General features: G+C 39.7%; 1 protein-coding gene across 1 annotated transcript; it reads right to left on the bottom strand.

Moving 5' to 3' along the window:
* Positions 1–4,155: 4,155 nt before the first annotated feature.
* Positions 4,156–13,392, bottom strand: c5orf15.S (chromosome 5 open reading frame 15 S homeolog). The gene is made up of 3 exons (XM_018254916.2): positions 13,133–13,392; positions 5,773–6,452; positions 4,156–4,525 (listed from the first exon to the last, which is right to left on the bottom strand). The coding sequence occupies exons 1-3, from the start codon at positions 13,236–13,238 to the stop codon at positions 4,394–4,396; spliced, it is 918 nt and encodes a 305-aa protein (XP_018110405.1). The 5' UTR covers positions 13,239–13,392; the 3' UTR covers positions 4,156–4,393.
* Positions 13,393–15,308: the final 1,916 nt, after the last annotated feature.

Genomic DNA, 15,308 nt, shown 5'->3' with positions numbered 1-15,308 from the left:
CTTTGCGTCTATAGTCAGCTTTACTCTAGCAAGAAAGACTTCAGGTGCCATTAGTCTTAGTTCTTATTCAGGAAGATCGATTGGGGTCAAATTATAAGAGCTGCCAAATAAAAACCACTCTTGTATAAAACAGGACATGAGTTGCCAAGGAATGTTTAAAACCACTTCTCTCTGTGTTCAACTGCCTTTTTTAGAACTGCTTCTAGACAGGGAACACATTATTATTATGTATTTATAAATTGCCAAAATATTCCACAAAAAGCAAAAGGATTTACATAAAAAACAACCAATAACCGATACAAGACGTAAAGAGGGCTCTGCCAAAAAGGCCTTACAATATTTTACCTGCTTCTTTATAAGTCATTTTTAGCCATTGTACACCCTTAAACTTGGTCTTTCACATGTTGGATCATGAGAGAACAAAGATGGCTTTGATGCTAATTGGCTGGGCTACTGCACTGGATGGTAGTATAGCCATCAGGGTGTAAAGGGGGAAAACACTACTGGAGGAATCTTAAATCCAGAATGTATTAAGAAACAGGGAGTTCCAGATTGTACAGAGTCGTAGGGGCCCATTCACTAAGTTCGAGTGAAGGAATAGAGGAAAAAAAACTTTGAATTTCGAAGTGTTTTTTTGGCTACTTCGACCATCCAATGGGCTACTTCGACCTTCGACTACGACTTTGAATAGAACGATTCGAACTAAAAATCGTTCGACTATTCGATAAGTCAAAGTACTGTCTCTTTAAGAAAAAACTTCAACCCCCTAATTAGCCACCTAAAAGCTACTGAAGTCAATGTTAGCCTATGGGGAAGGTCCCCATATGCTTTCCAAGTTTTTTCTGATCGAAGGATAATCCTTCAATTTATTAAAACTCTTCGATTCGAACGAATTGCGCAAAATTCTTCGACTTCGATATTCGAAGGATTTTAATTCGCCAGTCGAATATCGAGGGTTAATTAACCCTCGATATTCGACCCTTAATACATCTGCCCCGTAGTAAAAAAAAAAATGAATTTTAGGAGTCCTGGCTAAATGTTATCACCAGATGGCAAGTATTGGTACAGTATATGTACAGTATATGAACAAATCATCATGCTCAGTATTTAATTTAGTGGGGGGAAAAAAAAGATATAAATTACAATGCAATTATTTAGAATTGTTGATGAACATTAGAGATGAAAACCAGCTGTACAGAGGAGTAATATATACATTTTTACAATTCTATAGTCTATTGTATGTGGGTATCAGATTGTTTACCGACAGGATGTCCCAGAAAGTCCACTATTAGCAAATAATTCAAGGTTTTTAAAATGGTTTATTTATTTATTCTGCAGCAATAAAAATGTACCCTTTCCTCGATTCATAACAATCCTAATAGGTTTATTTAAAGTTGAAATGTTTTTGACTACACTAAGGGGATTATCTCAATATTTTCTGCTACAAACTCTGATCAAATCCGCTCCAATTTTTTATGCTTATTTATTAGTACATTTCCCTGAAAATTTGCTTTGTTGGAAAAAAATTGATTTTCACAATTTTTTCCATTCGGTTTTCACAATTTTTTCGGAATTTTCACCAGAAAACTCAGAAAACCAGAAAACTTCAGCGTATTACATGAAACCCAGCGCACATCAAAAAATAATTGGGATCTCTCCCATTGACTTCGACAGATCTGAGACGCCGGATTTTCAGATTCAAACTTTTCTATCCTCGGGGTTTAATAAATTCTGAAAAATTTGATTTTTTTAAAATTCTGATTTTATAAAAAAAAATTACACATTTTTTGTGATTTTTGCATTCGGAGTTTAGTAAATAACCCCCTAAATATGCTGATCCGGAGTTTAGTACATCATCCCCTAAATATGCTGATCCAAATGATAGAAAAACCTCTTATCTAGAAAACCCCAATGTCACAAGCATTCCAGGTAATAGATACCATACCTGTACTTTTTATTTTTTTAAATACTGACTTCTGAATCTCAGGGGGATAATTCAGGTTTATAGCACATCAGGCAACAAAATGGTTTAATTTCTTCTAGTCGTAGCCTCATTACTGCTTTACCAATACTACTTGTTTTGCTGACCCACATTCTGCATAACTGATTGAACCATAAACCTAAACCGAGTTAATACCAAAAACCTGAAAAATACAGAAATCCACTGCTATCATTTTATCAAAAGTCAATAAATGACATAAACCAATGTAAATTGATTTTGATTTTAATCTCGTTAACCTTGTATTTTTTTAGCATGATGTGTGTGTATGTATTACCAAATACACACAAAGTACTTTTGGTCATCAAAGTAGGACATAAAAAAAAAAAAAACACCTTTGTTGATGAGATATTTCTGTAATCATAATTTTCAGTTCGAGTTGTCCCAATTAAAAAAAAAATCTATTAATCAAACGCATATGTTCTTTATTTTTCTCCTTAAAGGGGATGTTCACTTTAGACCATATTCTGCATTTGAATAGCCCCTGAGAAAAAACATTTTTGCAAATCTTTATTATTTTAAATGTTCTATTTTAAAGCTGCAGACCTGATAAGCCATGGATGAGCCCAGCTAAAGTTTTCCCAGCCTAGGCAGCCAAACAAAAAAAAATTCACAATGAACTGGCTCTGCACATGCTTCTTTCTCCTGTTTCATTTGCATATCTGTGATAGGATTGGCTGTCAAGATTTAGCCAATAGGACTGGTGAAATGCAAATGAGGCAGGAGAGGGGAGGCATGCAAAGTACCTATATCAGTGTCAGCTTCCTGTATGGGCAGAATGGACTTCCGGTGACGGGAAACCCACAGCTTATATGGTCTGTAGCTTCAAAACTATCCATTTCAAACAATAATGATAAGTTACAAAAATGTTTCTTCTGACTGGGACTATTCAAATTTAAACTTTATATGTTCTGAAGGCGAACCACCCCTTTAAATAAATACATCATTTCCCTGGGGTAAGAAAATTTTCATAGCCACTACAGTTCCAAGCTTACATTTCCATTACATAATATACTTATATCATTGGGCTTAGTACCTATGTCTGATGCCATAACAACTGCTGTCCAGTAATATCCCTAGTACCTTTGCTGATCCTTCACTTTTTGAAGTCCTTGCAGGTGGGTGGTTGGCAGCTCAGAGCATGGTCTGATTCTGCATGGACAATACACTTTGTTAGCTGTGGCAGCACAAGTGCCAATAAAAACACTCACATATGACACCGATATCTGGCAGATAAAGAACGCTGTACAGGTATGGGACCTGTTATCCAGAATGCTTGGGACATGGGGCTTTCTGGATAATGGATCTTTACAGAATTTGGATCTTCATATATTAAAGTGGACCGGTCACCCAGACACAAACATCTGTATAATAAAAGTCCTTTTAAAATTAAACATGAAATCCAATTTCTATTTTTTATTAAAGCATTCATAGCTGTTGTAAGCTCATTTAAAAATCTTAGCTGTCAATCAAATATTGCCTGCCTCTCCTCTATGCCTTAGACGGGGCGGGCACAATTACTTTCACTTTCCATTCAGCACTTCAAGATGTCACTGCTCTCCACACATTCCCCCAGTTCTCTTTACCATTTAATTGTGTAGCCAGGGCATGGGGATGGTCCCCTATTCTGGTGCACAAACAAGATTCTGAGATGATACAAGGCTTGCCTTAATAACAGTGTCCACAAAATAGCTGCTGCCTGCTTGCTATAATTATGAATTCCCAGACTGAAGGAAACAAGATTCAAATAATCAAGTGTAATTAAAGTTCATTTTGCTTGACTAATGTGATAAAGTAGGATTTTCAATAATTTTTTTGGGTGACGGGTCCCCTTTAAGTTTACTAGAAAGCAGCTAAACATGAAATAAATGAAATAAGCTGGTTTTGCTTCCAATAAGGATAAATAAGATCTTTATTTGGATCAAGTACAAGCTACTAGTTTTTTTAAGAGAGAAAAGGGAAATCATTTTTAAATAATCTCAATTATTTGGCATAAAATTGAGTCTATGGGAGACTGCCTTTCAGTAATTCGGAACTTTCTGGATAATGGATTTCCGGTTAACCGTTTCCGTACCTGTATCTGCCAGATACCAGAAGGTGTGTTTGGTGTGTTCTATAGAGAAAACATTGGCTCAAATTTCTGATTAGGCTTAAAGTCCAGTTGTCGTAAACAACTATTTAATATAATTATGAATTCACAAAAAAAATTACCATTAGCAATAATTGCAATTATTGTCATTTCAGAAAAAAAGATAAAACAACATGGTATACTACAGTATACCTTGTAAACAATATAATTGTTCGAAAAAGTGCAGTTACACCTAATCATTGGTTTCACAATGTAGTCTATAGGCAAAAACAAGCATCAACCCCGCAGAGCACATTTGGAGTGCCTCAAAACACATAACGGTCAGTAACTTTAATTGAAGGCATTGCTTCGTTCACATTTTGATCCAATCGACGGTAGCCCATGTTTTTAGAACAAAGAGATTCTCGCCAACGTCTGCTTTGCAACAGGAGGAAGATCTGGAAAAAAGGGAAAAAAAAGATACTGTATTCCACGTTATTTATTAATGCAGGATAGCAAATCACAACCTAAATGATCCTCCCACTTGAACCTTCATTCAGTGATTTGAGTCCCCTGAAGTTCAAGAACAGTTAACATTTATGTGAGATTAGGGATGCATTGAATCCACTATTTTGGATTCGGCCGAACCCCCGAATCCTTCGCGAAAGATTCGGCCGTATACCGAACCTGAATTAGCATATGCAAATTAGGGGTGGGAAGGGGAAAACATTTTTTACTTCCTTGTTTACAAAAAGTCATGCAATTTCCCTCCCCGACCCTAATTTGCATATGCAAGTTCGGATTCGGTTTGGCCGGGCAGAAGGATTCGGCCGAATCCGAATCCTGCTGAAAAAGGCAGAATCCTGGCTGAATCTCGAACCGAATCCTGGATTCGGAGCATTCCTATGTGAGATGCCTAAATCGGGATTTGCCCAGGATTCTGCCTTTTTCAGCAGGATTCGGCAGAATCCTTCTGCCCGGCCGAACCTTCTGCAAATTAGGGGCGGCAGGGAAATTGTGTGACTTTTTGTCACAAAACAAGGAAGTAAAAAATGTTTTCCCCTTTCCAGCCCTAATTTGCATATCCAAATTAGGATTCGGTTTTCTAATCATTCAAAAAGGATTCGGGGGTTAGGCCGAATCCAAAATAGTGGATTCGGTGCATTCCTACTAATTTTCCATAAAAACACCCTAAAAAGCCTAGCATCAATAAACAGTATGGGGCATATTTACTAAAACTTTAATTTTTCTCACATTATATATAAAAAAAAAAAACCAATTAGACAAAATTCCCGAGTGTCCTAAATTTACCTATAATTATTCTTGATAAAAGAAAAGGTTGCATCGAGCATCAATTCGAATTGCACAACTTTTTTTTGAATTGTCGCTCCCAAAACTCTAATTTATTAAATGGTCTCCCGAAAATCTACATTTTATCGGATTACCAAATGAAAACCAGAGCAAACAGCCAGGGCCGTTCCTGTCATGAGAAACTTGCCTCAGGTTGCAGCAAGTGGACTGTTAAAGGGGCAACAAAAAGCCGCCTCTTGTAACTTTAAGTGCCAAATATATTCGGCTCCACTAGTGTAGGGTGCTATTACGAATGAATAGGGTGCTGGTACAGAATGCTCCATATTGGTCTTTTGTTTGTAGCAAAACAGTTATTGTGACAGATGTGAGTATAGAACTTATGAACATAACATACCTTTCTTTTGTTGTGATAAACAATGTATGCAAAAGCAATCAGAAAGGCAATAATAACCAAATATAAGAAAAAATGGCTGTCTTCATTAGATTCTGCACCACTTGAAATCGTGAAATCATCCTTATAGCCGGTTTCATAGTTTTCAGTATCATCTTCTTCATTTGGATTAAACGGTTCTACACCAGTATCTTCGTCTCCTTTACCCAGAGGGGACACTTCATAGTCTAAGCCATCATAGGGACTGGAATCTCCATCTATAGGCTCCTTTGTGGGTGACACATAGCTAACCATTGTGCTCTTCTCATCAAGCAACAAGTCTTCATCTTCAATATCTGGCTCTTCAGATGGTTTGTCAACGGTTGGAGATGTTATTTTAATCAGTTTGGAAAGAAATGAAGATGTGGTGACAGAACTTATAGTCTTCTTGGTCACTTGAGTTGCAGCTGGAGCAGTGCTATTAGCTGATGTTAAGCTTGTATCTGAAGTAGTATCATTAAGGGTGGAGTTGATTTCAAGAGCTTCGGTGCTCACTAGACTGACATTTGCATTCAATGAGACGTCCGTGTTTTGATGGGATGTGGCTAAAGAGCTCAAGCTGTCACTTTTGTTAGAAGTCCTCAAGGATGAAGTAGAATGGTCTGTTGAAGGTGATTCTGTGGGTTTCAAGACAGAAGTATCATCTAAGTGGCAGAAAAAAAAAAGAATTAAAAAATTAAAACACACACACACTTCAGAACTACTAAATAAGACTTTAGCTCCACAATGGTATTCCCTTCATAATAATAAAACATAAGGTTATTGACCAATCACCATGCAGCTGGTGGATTGATATGCCCCATACAACATTATCCCACACAACTTCTTTCAGTATCAATCAACAGATAACTGTGCTCATACTCCCAATATGATATAGAATATGTTCATTATACAAACAGACATTCATAATCTTTTCTATCTTTGATGTGTTTTTTTAATCATTCTTTCTCTTGGGTTTGTTAAATGAGAAGGAAAGGCTAAAACTAAGTAAGCTTTATCAGAAATACACCATTAAACCCTCAAAGTAATGCGGAGCTGAGCCATCTGTCAAAAGAAACAGCACATTTCTTTCCTTCTGTTGTGTACTCATGGGCATCTGTATCAGACTTCCTATTTTCAACTTAAACCTCCAGGGCTAGGGCTTGAGCATGCTCAGTTTGCTCCTCTCTCCCGCCCTTTCCCCCTTCCTTCTCCCCTCCCTGCTGTAATCTGAGCCCAGGGCTATGAATGAGCAGAGAGAGACTCAGGCAGGAAGTGATGTCACACCTAGCTAATATGGCAGCTGCTATCCTAAACAAACAGAGAGAGCTTCTAGAGCCATTTACTAAGGTATAGTAAAGCATTCTGCAGAATAAATATAGTTTTACAGCTTGCACTATTGTTGCTAATCTATTGCCAATATACTGCTTTGGTAGCTTTCATTCTCTTTTAAGCACAGCAGTACTCAACTCATTCAGACCGGTCCATGGGAGGCTACAAACGAGACAAAAGGTGAAATTTAAATTTCAGTTGACAGCTGTAGAACAAAATGTTCATTATTCTCAAACACAGAGTATACAAATATTCATATGCATCTGAAGTATGCTGTGATACTAAATATTAATATTAAGATGTGGCTTTATGAAAAATAAAAACATTAAAAGGCTTCACAATAATTGTGTTCCCTATGCATAATGTATAAGGGGAGCCAATGGGTGTAAGTTGGCCAAGTAATACTCAGCATGGTTTTGTTTTTTCTTTACCATTATTAATATTCATTAATTTTAGATTTCAATTCCTACTGAAATAATATTGCATGTATACACAAAATGTTTTTTTCACTGTTTATGAAACATAGAAGTTGCAGATAATATTATGACAATGTGAGCCATCTGCTTCAGGTTTCATGAGTACAATACATACTCTACCAAATGAATGTAATGAACATCTCTGAGCTAGGGATTAGCGAATTTGACTCGTTTCGCTTTGGCAAAAATTCGCTGAAATGCATTAAAGTCTATGGGCGTCAATTTTTTTGATTTTGACGAGTATCATTTTTTACCTCCCATTGAAGTCTATGGGCGTCATTTCTGTGGCGAAACAAATTCGCTCATCCCAACTATGAGCCAATTCCCTTGCCTCTTACCTCAGCTACTATGATAAATTCCACAGGTACACGGAAGCCAATAATCCTCACAAACAAAAGAAAAGTGGTTTTACCCTACGGTGAATTTGACAAGGGAACCCATAAGGCAAAGTGGATGACAGCTAAAAATTGACAATGGGGTGCCTCCAGTGAGTTGTGGGAGGGTTTAGCCTAGATGACAGTTTCTCCATTTGGTTGCGGCTCCTACATAAAAAGCAAAATGACATTTAGCCAAAAACAGCCAGGTGTGGCCATTTTAAGTCTGCAACAATATTTCTTAGTATGCTTCCCATGCCCATAGGCAAAATTTATGGTTATTCAACCATTTATCTCATAAGTTAGGAGAAAATTGAGATCATATAAAATAATAAAAATCTGTATATCAGCTGAACTGGGGAAAAAAAGTGTTTGTAAGGTGAGCAACCCCTGGAAAATGGTAGTATACTCCACTTATAAATAGCATATTGTGTTTATACACCTCATCAAGAGGTTGTGCAAATAGTGGAAACAAAATCTTTCTGATGATAGTTTTGTATACTATATAATGATATACAGTATCTTTATATATTTGCATACATGCATCAGCTGTTTTCAGTCAACAGTACTCTAATCTGGGCATCAGAACATCCGTGTTTGTTTTTCCAACTCAACCAATGGCCTAGAAAGTGCATGTGACCAAGTTCCATGCAAGTGCATGACACACTCATGCGACTTTGAAAAGGAAACAATTTCTAGTCCCAGCTGACCAACTCAAAAAGAGTAAATATTGGGTTTGTTTGCTCTAAGGATGCACCAAATCCTGGATTCAGTTTGGGACTCGGATGAATCCAAGTCTTGTTTTGCAGGATTCGGATTCAGACAGATCTTTGGTCCCGGTCAAGCCAAATTCAAACCCTAAATATCGTGACGTTTGACCATATTTTCATGCTGCAACTGTGTGGGGATTATGCTCATTTACTTATGCAAATTAATATTTGGACTAACTGTTTGTGTGGATTAGGAATTTGGTCGAATCCTAAAATTCTTGACTTGATGCATCCCTACTCTAATCAACTGCATCGTTCGACTCGAAGGGGCATATTTATTATGCTGTGTAAAAAATGTCAGGATAATACACCACACATTGCCACGATTCACCATGTAAAAGATGGTGTACATTTTTTTTGCGTTAAATCTGGCGTTCGCATGGCGTAGAATTACACACACCGTCTCCATTTATTTTATACTGTTTTTTCTGCAAATTTCTTTTTACACAGCATAATAAATATGCCCCCTTAGTCACTCAAAGTCAGATCTCAAGACACACTTAAAGGTTTGCTTTGGCAAACTTTTCACCCATATGGTACGCTAAATTGGTCTGTTCTGATCATCTGGCCTCCAGGCAAACAAAACAGATCTGTAGAGGGCCTAATGTGGTTCTTGCTGTTCAGGCATAAATAGATCTCACTTTAAAACCCTTGATATTAATCAATATGTGAGTGAATAACAATAATAGCTTTTGGGAAAGATGTATGTAGAGTGACAATCTGGCTGCCTGCAAACATAGTTTTGGAGGCAATTAGCTATAGTAGGCAGGCAATCATAGGATCAAGATCATAAAGACAGGGACACCAAGTCTTCAGACAAAAGCACAGGTTTATTTTGGCAAAATTCTTCCCAACATAAAGGTAACAGGAACACAGTTCAATAGCATTTCAACAGCACGCATTCAGGACTTTTCCCAATGCTGGGGTTCTCACCATACCAGGGGCTACCAAACTACCAAATCAATAGACTCTATGGGATCTGCACGTTTGAAACCACACATTACGTAAATACGCAGCGTATTTTAAATATGGCGAGTCATTATCTTCTGAGATGTAAGCATTTATAATACACAAGAGCCATGAATATTCTGTAAATTGTATCTTTATAAACGGTGCTTAGTGATGTCATTGGTTATGATAGGAGCTTAATGATTTAATTTCTGTCACATGACTCACTGAAACGTGTGTATTATAACAGATAAAGTACCCCCTGTTACAAATGAGGATATAAGAAGTCACCTCGGCCTCGTGCTTTTATATGGTCATGGAACTCCTTGTAACTCATAATATGTTTATATTTTACAACAGGGGGTACTTTAATCACTATATACATTTGTTCTGCAGTGCATTACAGGGGTCATACATCAGCCATGTCCCAATGGCTTATGATCTAAGGTCTCATCAGAACCACACGTTGTGGTCCCGCTAATCAGAAGACAATGAACTTGGTGTATGCTTTTGAAGTGTGGAGGAAACCCTGTACCATGCAGACAAGGGGAGACATACAAACTCCCAGCTCATAATGCCCTTGCGGAAATCAAACCTAGAACCCTAGATCTGAAATGCCAACATGCAGCATAACGATATTCTTTAATTCACAACTGAAGTTTCATTCACTACTTAAGTTAGTGCAATAACCAGAAGTTATTGGTTGACCACCATCCATCACAACATCAGTTACAAAACAGAGGGGCTTGTCCCCACAACAGCGGCTGCGTGGCTAAGACTGAATGGTGGATAGGGTGAAATTTAGGGAAAATGTCTGTTTGAGCACCTACACAGGGGTGTCCAGGGGTCAGCTGTGGCCCTCCAAGACATTCTTAAGGAACTGTATGCTCCAGGTTTCCATGGATATCTGTTTATGGTATCTTTATTTTAATAAGTCCTTAAAGAAGTGATATAAATATTCTGCCCACTATAAAAGTTGCTTAGAACTGTCCTACATCGTCTTGAAGCCTAGGGTAATTTGGGGAAAATTTGGCATGAACACTTCAGTGTTCAATAAAACATTCAGTGCTTTAATAGCCTACAGGAGCCAACTAGAGCATTGGGGGCCCACCAGATTCCAAACTTCCTGGACCCCCGCATCATGCGCGAATGCCGGTGAGAGCCGCATATTGTTTTGTTGGGGGTGCCAGCCGATCGGCCCAGTCGGACCCTTATAGCCTAGAAACTTAATGAAATACCCCAATAAAGCAGCATGAGAACCGTCCACAGAATACATTTTCTAGCAGACATATGGACTCATTGAGTAAGTGTAAGTATCATTCGATAAATGAAATCGGAATACTTTTTCTTGCTTACAATAAGGGGCATATTTATAATGCTGTGTAAAACGAAATTCACTGAAAAAAATGGTGTAAAAAGCTGTATATAATAAATGGCGAGTTCATCAATGTGTGTAATTTTACACCAGATTTGACGCCGTTATTTTACACTGTTTCAGACGGAAAAGAAAGAAAAAAAAAACGCAAAAAAAAAATGTACCCGACGTGTTTGGTGTATTATCCTGCTGTTCTTTACATAGCATAATAAATATGCCCTTTAGATTATCTACTAAGGCTGAATAATAAAAATCCCACAGTAACACTGCAGACTGAAAAAAAAGACTCAAAGCCATCAAGTTCAACCTCTTTGCCACATCTGATGCGGTCCCACGATCTGACCGCCCGTATTGCCCACGATCGGATCAGCCCAATATCGTCCACCTCAATGTGGGCATATCGGGAAGAGATCCGTTCGTTTGGCGATCTCTGCGTGTATGGGCACGTTAAATGAGTCTGCCCAAATGCTAGATAGTGCTTTTCCTTTCATTCAAAATATGAAAAGATTAAAAAGCAACCATACAATTTAGAGGAAGGAAGACATTCAATCCTATAATAGCCTAGAATCTTCATGAAATACTCCTCTGTAAATATCCAGAATAAATAAAGCAGCATTGCAACCCTCCACGGAATACATTTTTTTGGTGTATATGTATGGACGATTGCACTGGGAGGTTCAGGACCCACCGGAGCCCACCACCCTCATCCCCTTCATAAACGTCCTCTCTCCTCGGGACCAGCTGATTTCGTCCGGCAGGGAGGGTGGGAGGGATCCCGGGGCCCACAGACATACCTCCCAACTGTCCAATTTTTAGAGGGACAGTCCCTCTTTTGACAGCTCAACCCGCAGTCCCTCGTTTGTACTGGAAAGTCCAGTTTTTCTCTGCACTAAACAGCCAGAAAAATAAACATAATTTTCTAACTTAATTGGCGTTGGGCAGAGAGCCCAGAACAGCCACAGCAGCAGATAAGATACTTTTGTAACAATTTCGAGATGAGCAAATAAGTACTTGTAACAATATAAGATAACAGGTCCCTTGGGAAAAGTTAGACTCACAGCTTAAAGGACAATTCACCTTCATTAGCAAAACTGTAATAACTGAAAGAAAAACACAGAAATATGTTCAAACTTTCATAACCTGCCAAATTTTGTAAAACGAACATGGTAATTAGGTAATTGGTAATTTTATCCCTCTTTTTATTTCCAAAATGTTGGGAGTTATGCACAAATCTGACCAATAAGGCCAGGCCTGGTGGGGGCCAACATATCCAACAAGAGACTGTGGGGGCCCACAGATCCTGGCCAACAAGAGGCTGTGGGGGCCCACAGATCCCGCCAAGAGACACAGATCCCGCCAACAAGAGGCTGTGTGGGGACCGCAGATTCTGGTTAACAAGAGGCTGTGGGGGCCGGCAGATCCCGCCAACAAGAGGCTGTGGGGGCCCTCGGGGCCGGCAGATCCCGCCAACAAGAGGCTGTGGGGGCCCGCAGATCCCACCAACAAGAGGCTGTGGGGGACCGCAGATCCCGCAAACAAGAGGCTGTGGGGGACCGCAGATTCTGGCTAACAAGAGGCTGTGGGGGCCCACAGATCGCAGCTAACAAGAGGCTGTGGGGGCCCGCAGATCCCGCCAACAAGAGGCTGTGGGGGACCGCAGATTCTGGCCAATAAGAGGCTGTGGGGGGCTTTTTTCCAGAGCCCCACCTACCCAGTCCATGCCTGACTATCAACTAACTACAAACCCCACAGTAACAAGGCAGAATGAGAAAAGACTGGACGCCTATTAAGTTCAGCCTCTTAAGTGAGTGAGCCTGCCCAAATGCTAGATATGCTAAATAATGGGGCTCATTTATCAACACAGGGCAAATTTGCCAGTGGGCAGTTACCTATAGCAACCAATCAGTGATTAGCTTTTTAAAGCCAGCTGCAAGTAGAACAATGAATGTAGCCATTTGATTGGTTGCCATGGGTTGCTGCCCAGGGGCAAATTTGCCCAGTGTTGGTTGCCTTGACTTCTGCTCCTTTCCTTTCAACTTCCTGTCTTATCCCCCGAGACTAGTCACTTACTCGGAGTTTCTTCTGCTACCGCTGGGCACGAGACGAGCAGGAGAGGGACGAGGAGGAGAAGAAGACGAAAGGCTCGGAAAGAGAGCAACATCTTGAGAGCCGCCATTCTCTGACACGGGCAAAGGGACGTGGACCCCGAGATGTGACAGGAAGCAAAGGAATGAGGAGTTTACAGTCGCTCTACAGTTTTTCGGTAGCACTCCCCGCCCACATGGGGGTTGCCGGCCAATCACATCTCACTATTAATACCTCCTCCTATCCCTTGGGAAAGGTCGCTTACATATTTAGCAGGGGTTGGGCTCCTCTCGCTCTTGTCTGTGGAAACGTGTTCGTCAGGGGAGGGAGGGGTGGCGGCGAGTGACGGTCACAGCAAAGAAGGAAGTGATTATATGTGAGGACAAAGCCACTTCTGTGCAACGTCTGTGAATACAGAGAACTTTATTACGTGTAATGGAGAAAGAATAAAATTGTACCACGATAAATGAAATGACTGTACAGTGGAAAATATCTGTGGTATTAGTTTGATTGACAGTCAAATCCAACCACTGTGATAATAAAGAAATTTCTCAGGGAAAATGTGTCATGATTTGTTGAACTCACAGGCCTGGTCTGAGATTTATAGTTTTCCAGGGTATTTTGAGCTCACAGACCAAATGAATATTTGCTGGTGATGAGTGGCCTTCAATAATCCAAGTCCTCACTCATACCTCCCAACATTTTGGAAGTAAAAAGAGGGACAAAAATTTTTTTGCCGCACGTAGTTCAGCAATCTTTTTGGCCACACCCCCTAATTACCATGTTTGTTCTACAAAATTTGGCAGGTTATGAAAGTTTGAAAATATTTCTCCTTATCTAAACTGTGTTTTTGTGTCTCAAAATTGTTACAAAGTATCTTATTTGCACCTGTTAGTTGTTCTGGGCTCTCTGCTAAAAGCCAATTAAGTGAGAAACTTTGTTTCTTTTTCTGGCTGTTCAGTGCAGAGAAAAGAGGGACTTTCCAGTACAAATGAGGGACTGCGGGTTGAGCTGTCAAAAGAGGGACTGTCCCTCTGAAAAGGGACAGTTGGGAGGTATGCTCGCTCCAAAACAGGCTTTAACCAATACACAGGCCAATCTGGTTTTGCTCTTGGACCAATAGGCTGAATGGACGGAAGAGGACGTCAACCTGAGCCCCCCACCAAAATGCTGTATAGAAGTTCCTCCTGCCATCTCCAGAAGTGACTGCGCACATGAAGAAGTTCCCTCAGACTTTGCTGACTGCTCTTGCACACATTCAATTCAACAGAGAACACAGGAAACATAGGGATTGATGGGCGATAGGGGTCCAAACCAGGTAACACCTGGTGAAATTGGGAAAGTTGACATAAATGGGATGGACAACATACAATAAGCCACAAACCACTTTCTATTGCTCCTATTTTGTTGATCCTAGAGTTGATGGAACAGTAGGCAGGACCGGTTGTATCATTTGTGAGGCCCAATTGGGACCATTTTGGCAGGGACCCATAGAGGTAGGGTTGTCTCCTTTTCTGTAAAAAAGAATACAGGCCTTCCTATATTTTTATGGTTTTTCTCTATTAACTACATTGGCATTAAGAAATATTTTTACCGGCCAGATGGCAACCTTACCTAGACGAAGAGTTGCCGTCTACTGACACACTGATTAAATCAACCTGGACCTTTTACAAATGCAACGTTTGGGTAATATGGATAAGGGAATTTGTGCAATTTCTTTACTTTCTTTTGTTGATAATGTGAAATTAACCTGATATTGCATTAATATCCCTTTGGCTGGGAATGATCTAGTAATTGTCAGAACAGATGAAAATGGATCGCTTAGGGTTGCTACCTGTCCGGTTTTGACCTGGACAGCTCAGTTTTTTGAAGGGCTGTCCAGGTCAAAACTGCCTGCCAGGTTTTCCAAATTAGGAAAACTGGAGAGGATTCCCTATGGTTGATACAGGGATCGACCCAGCAGTGTCACAGCCCTGCCCCCATTGCATCACAGCCCGCCCCCTTCCCGGATTCAACCTGACCAAAAGGTGGCAACCCTAGGGTCACTATAAATATGCTTAATGATGGCGCATGTTAAGTTATTCTTTTTATAGTTCGTTAATTGCCGTTTTCATTTTTAAGTAATTAATAATTGTATAATACAGAAACAAAGAATGTGGAG

The sequence above is a fragment of the Xenopus laevis genome, chromosome 3S (genome assembly GCF_017654675.1).
Source record: "Xenopus laevis strain J_2021 chromosome 3S, Xenopus_laevis_v10.1, whole genome shotgun sequence".
Lineage (NCBI taxonomy): Eukaryota > Metazoa > Chordata > Amphibia > Anura > Pipidae > Xenopus > Xenopus laevis.
The sequence above is the reverse complement of the archived record's forward strand: the minus strand, read 5'-3'. Positions and strand labels throughout refer to the sequence as shown.

Excerpts from the sequence above, each read along its gene's own strand:
- c5orf15.S (XM_018254916.2), bottom strand. The coding sequence starts at position 13,238 with ATGGCGGCTCTCAAGATGTTGCTCTCTTTCCGAGCCTTTCGTCTTCTT. Across the intron at positions 6,453-13,132 it reads GGTAGCAGAAGAAACTCCGA|ATGATACTTCTGTCTTGAAA; the intron begins GTAAGTGACTAG and ends TCTGCCACTTAG. Across the intron at positions 4,526-5,772 it reads TTTATCACAACAAAAGAAAG|ATCTTCCTCCTGTTGCAAAG; the intron begins GTATGTTATGTT and ends CCTTTTTTCCAG.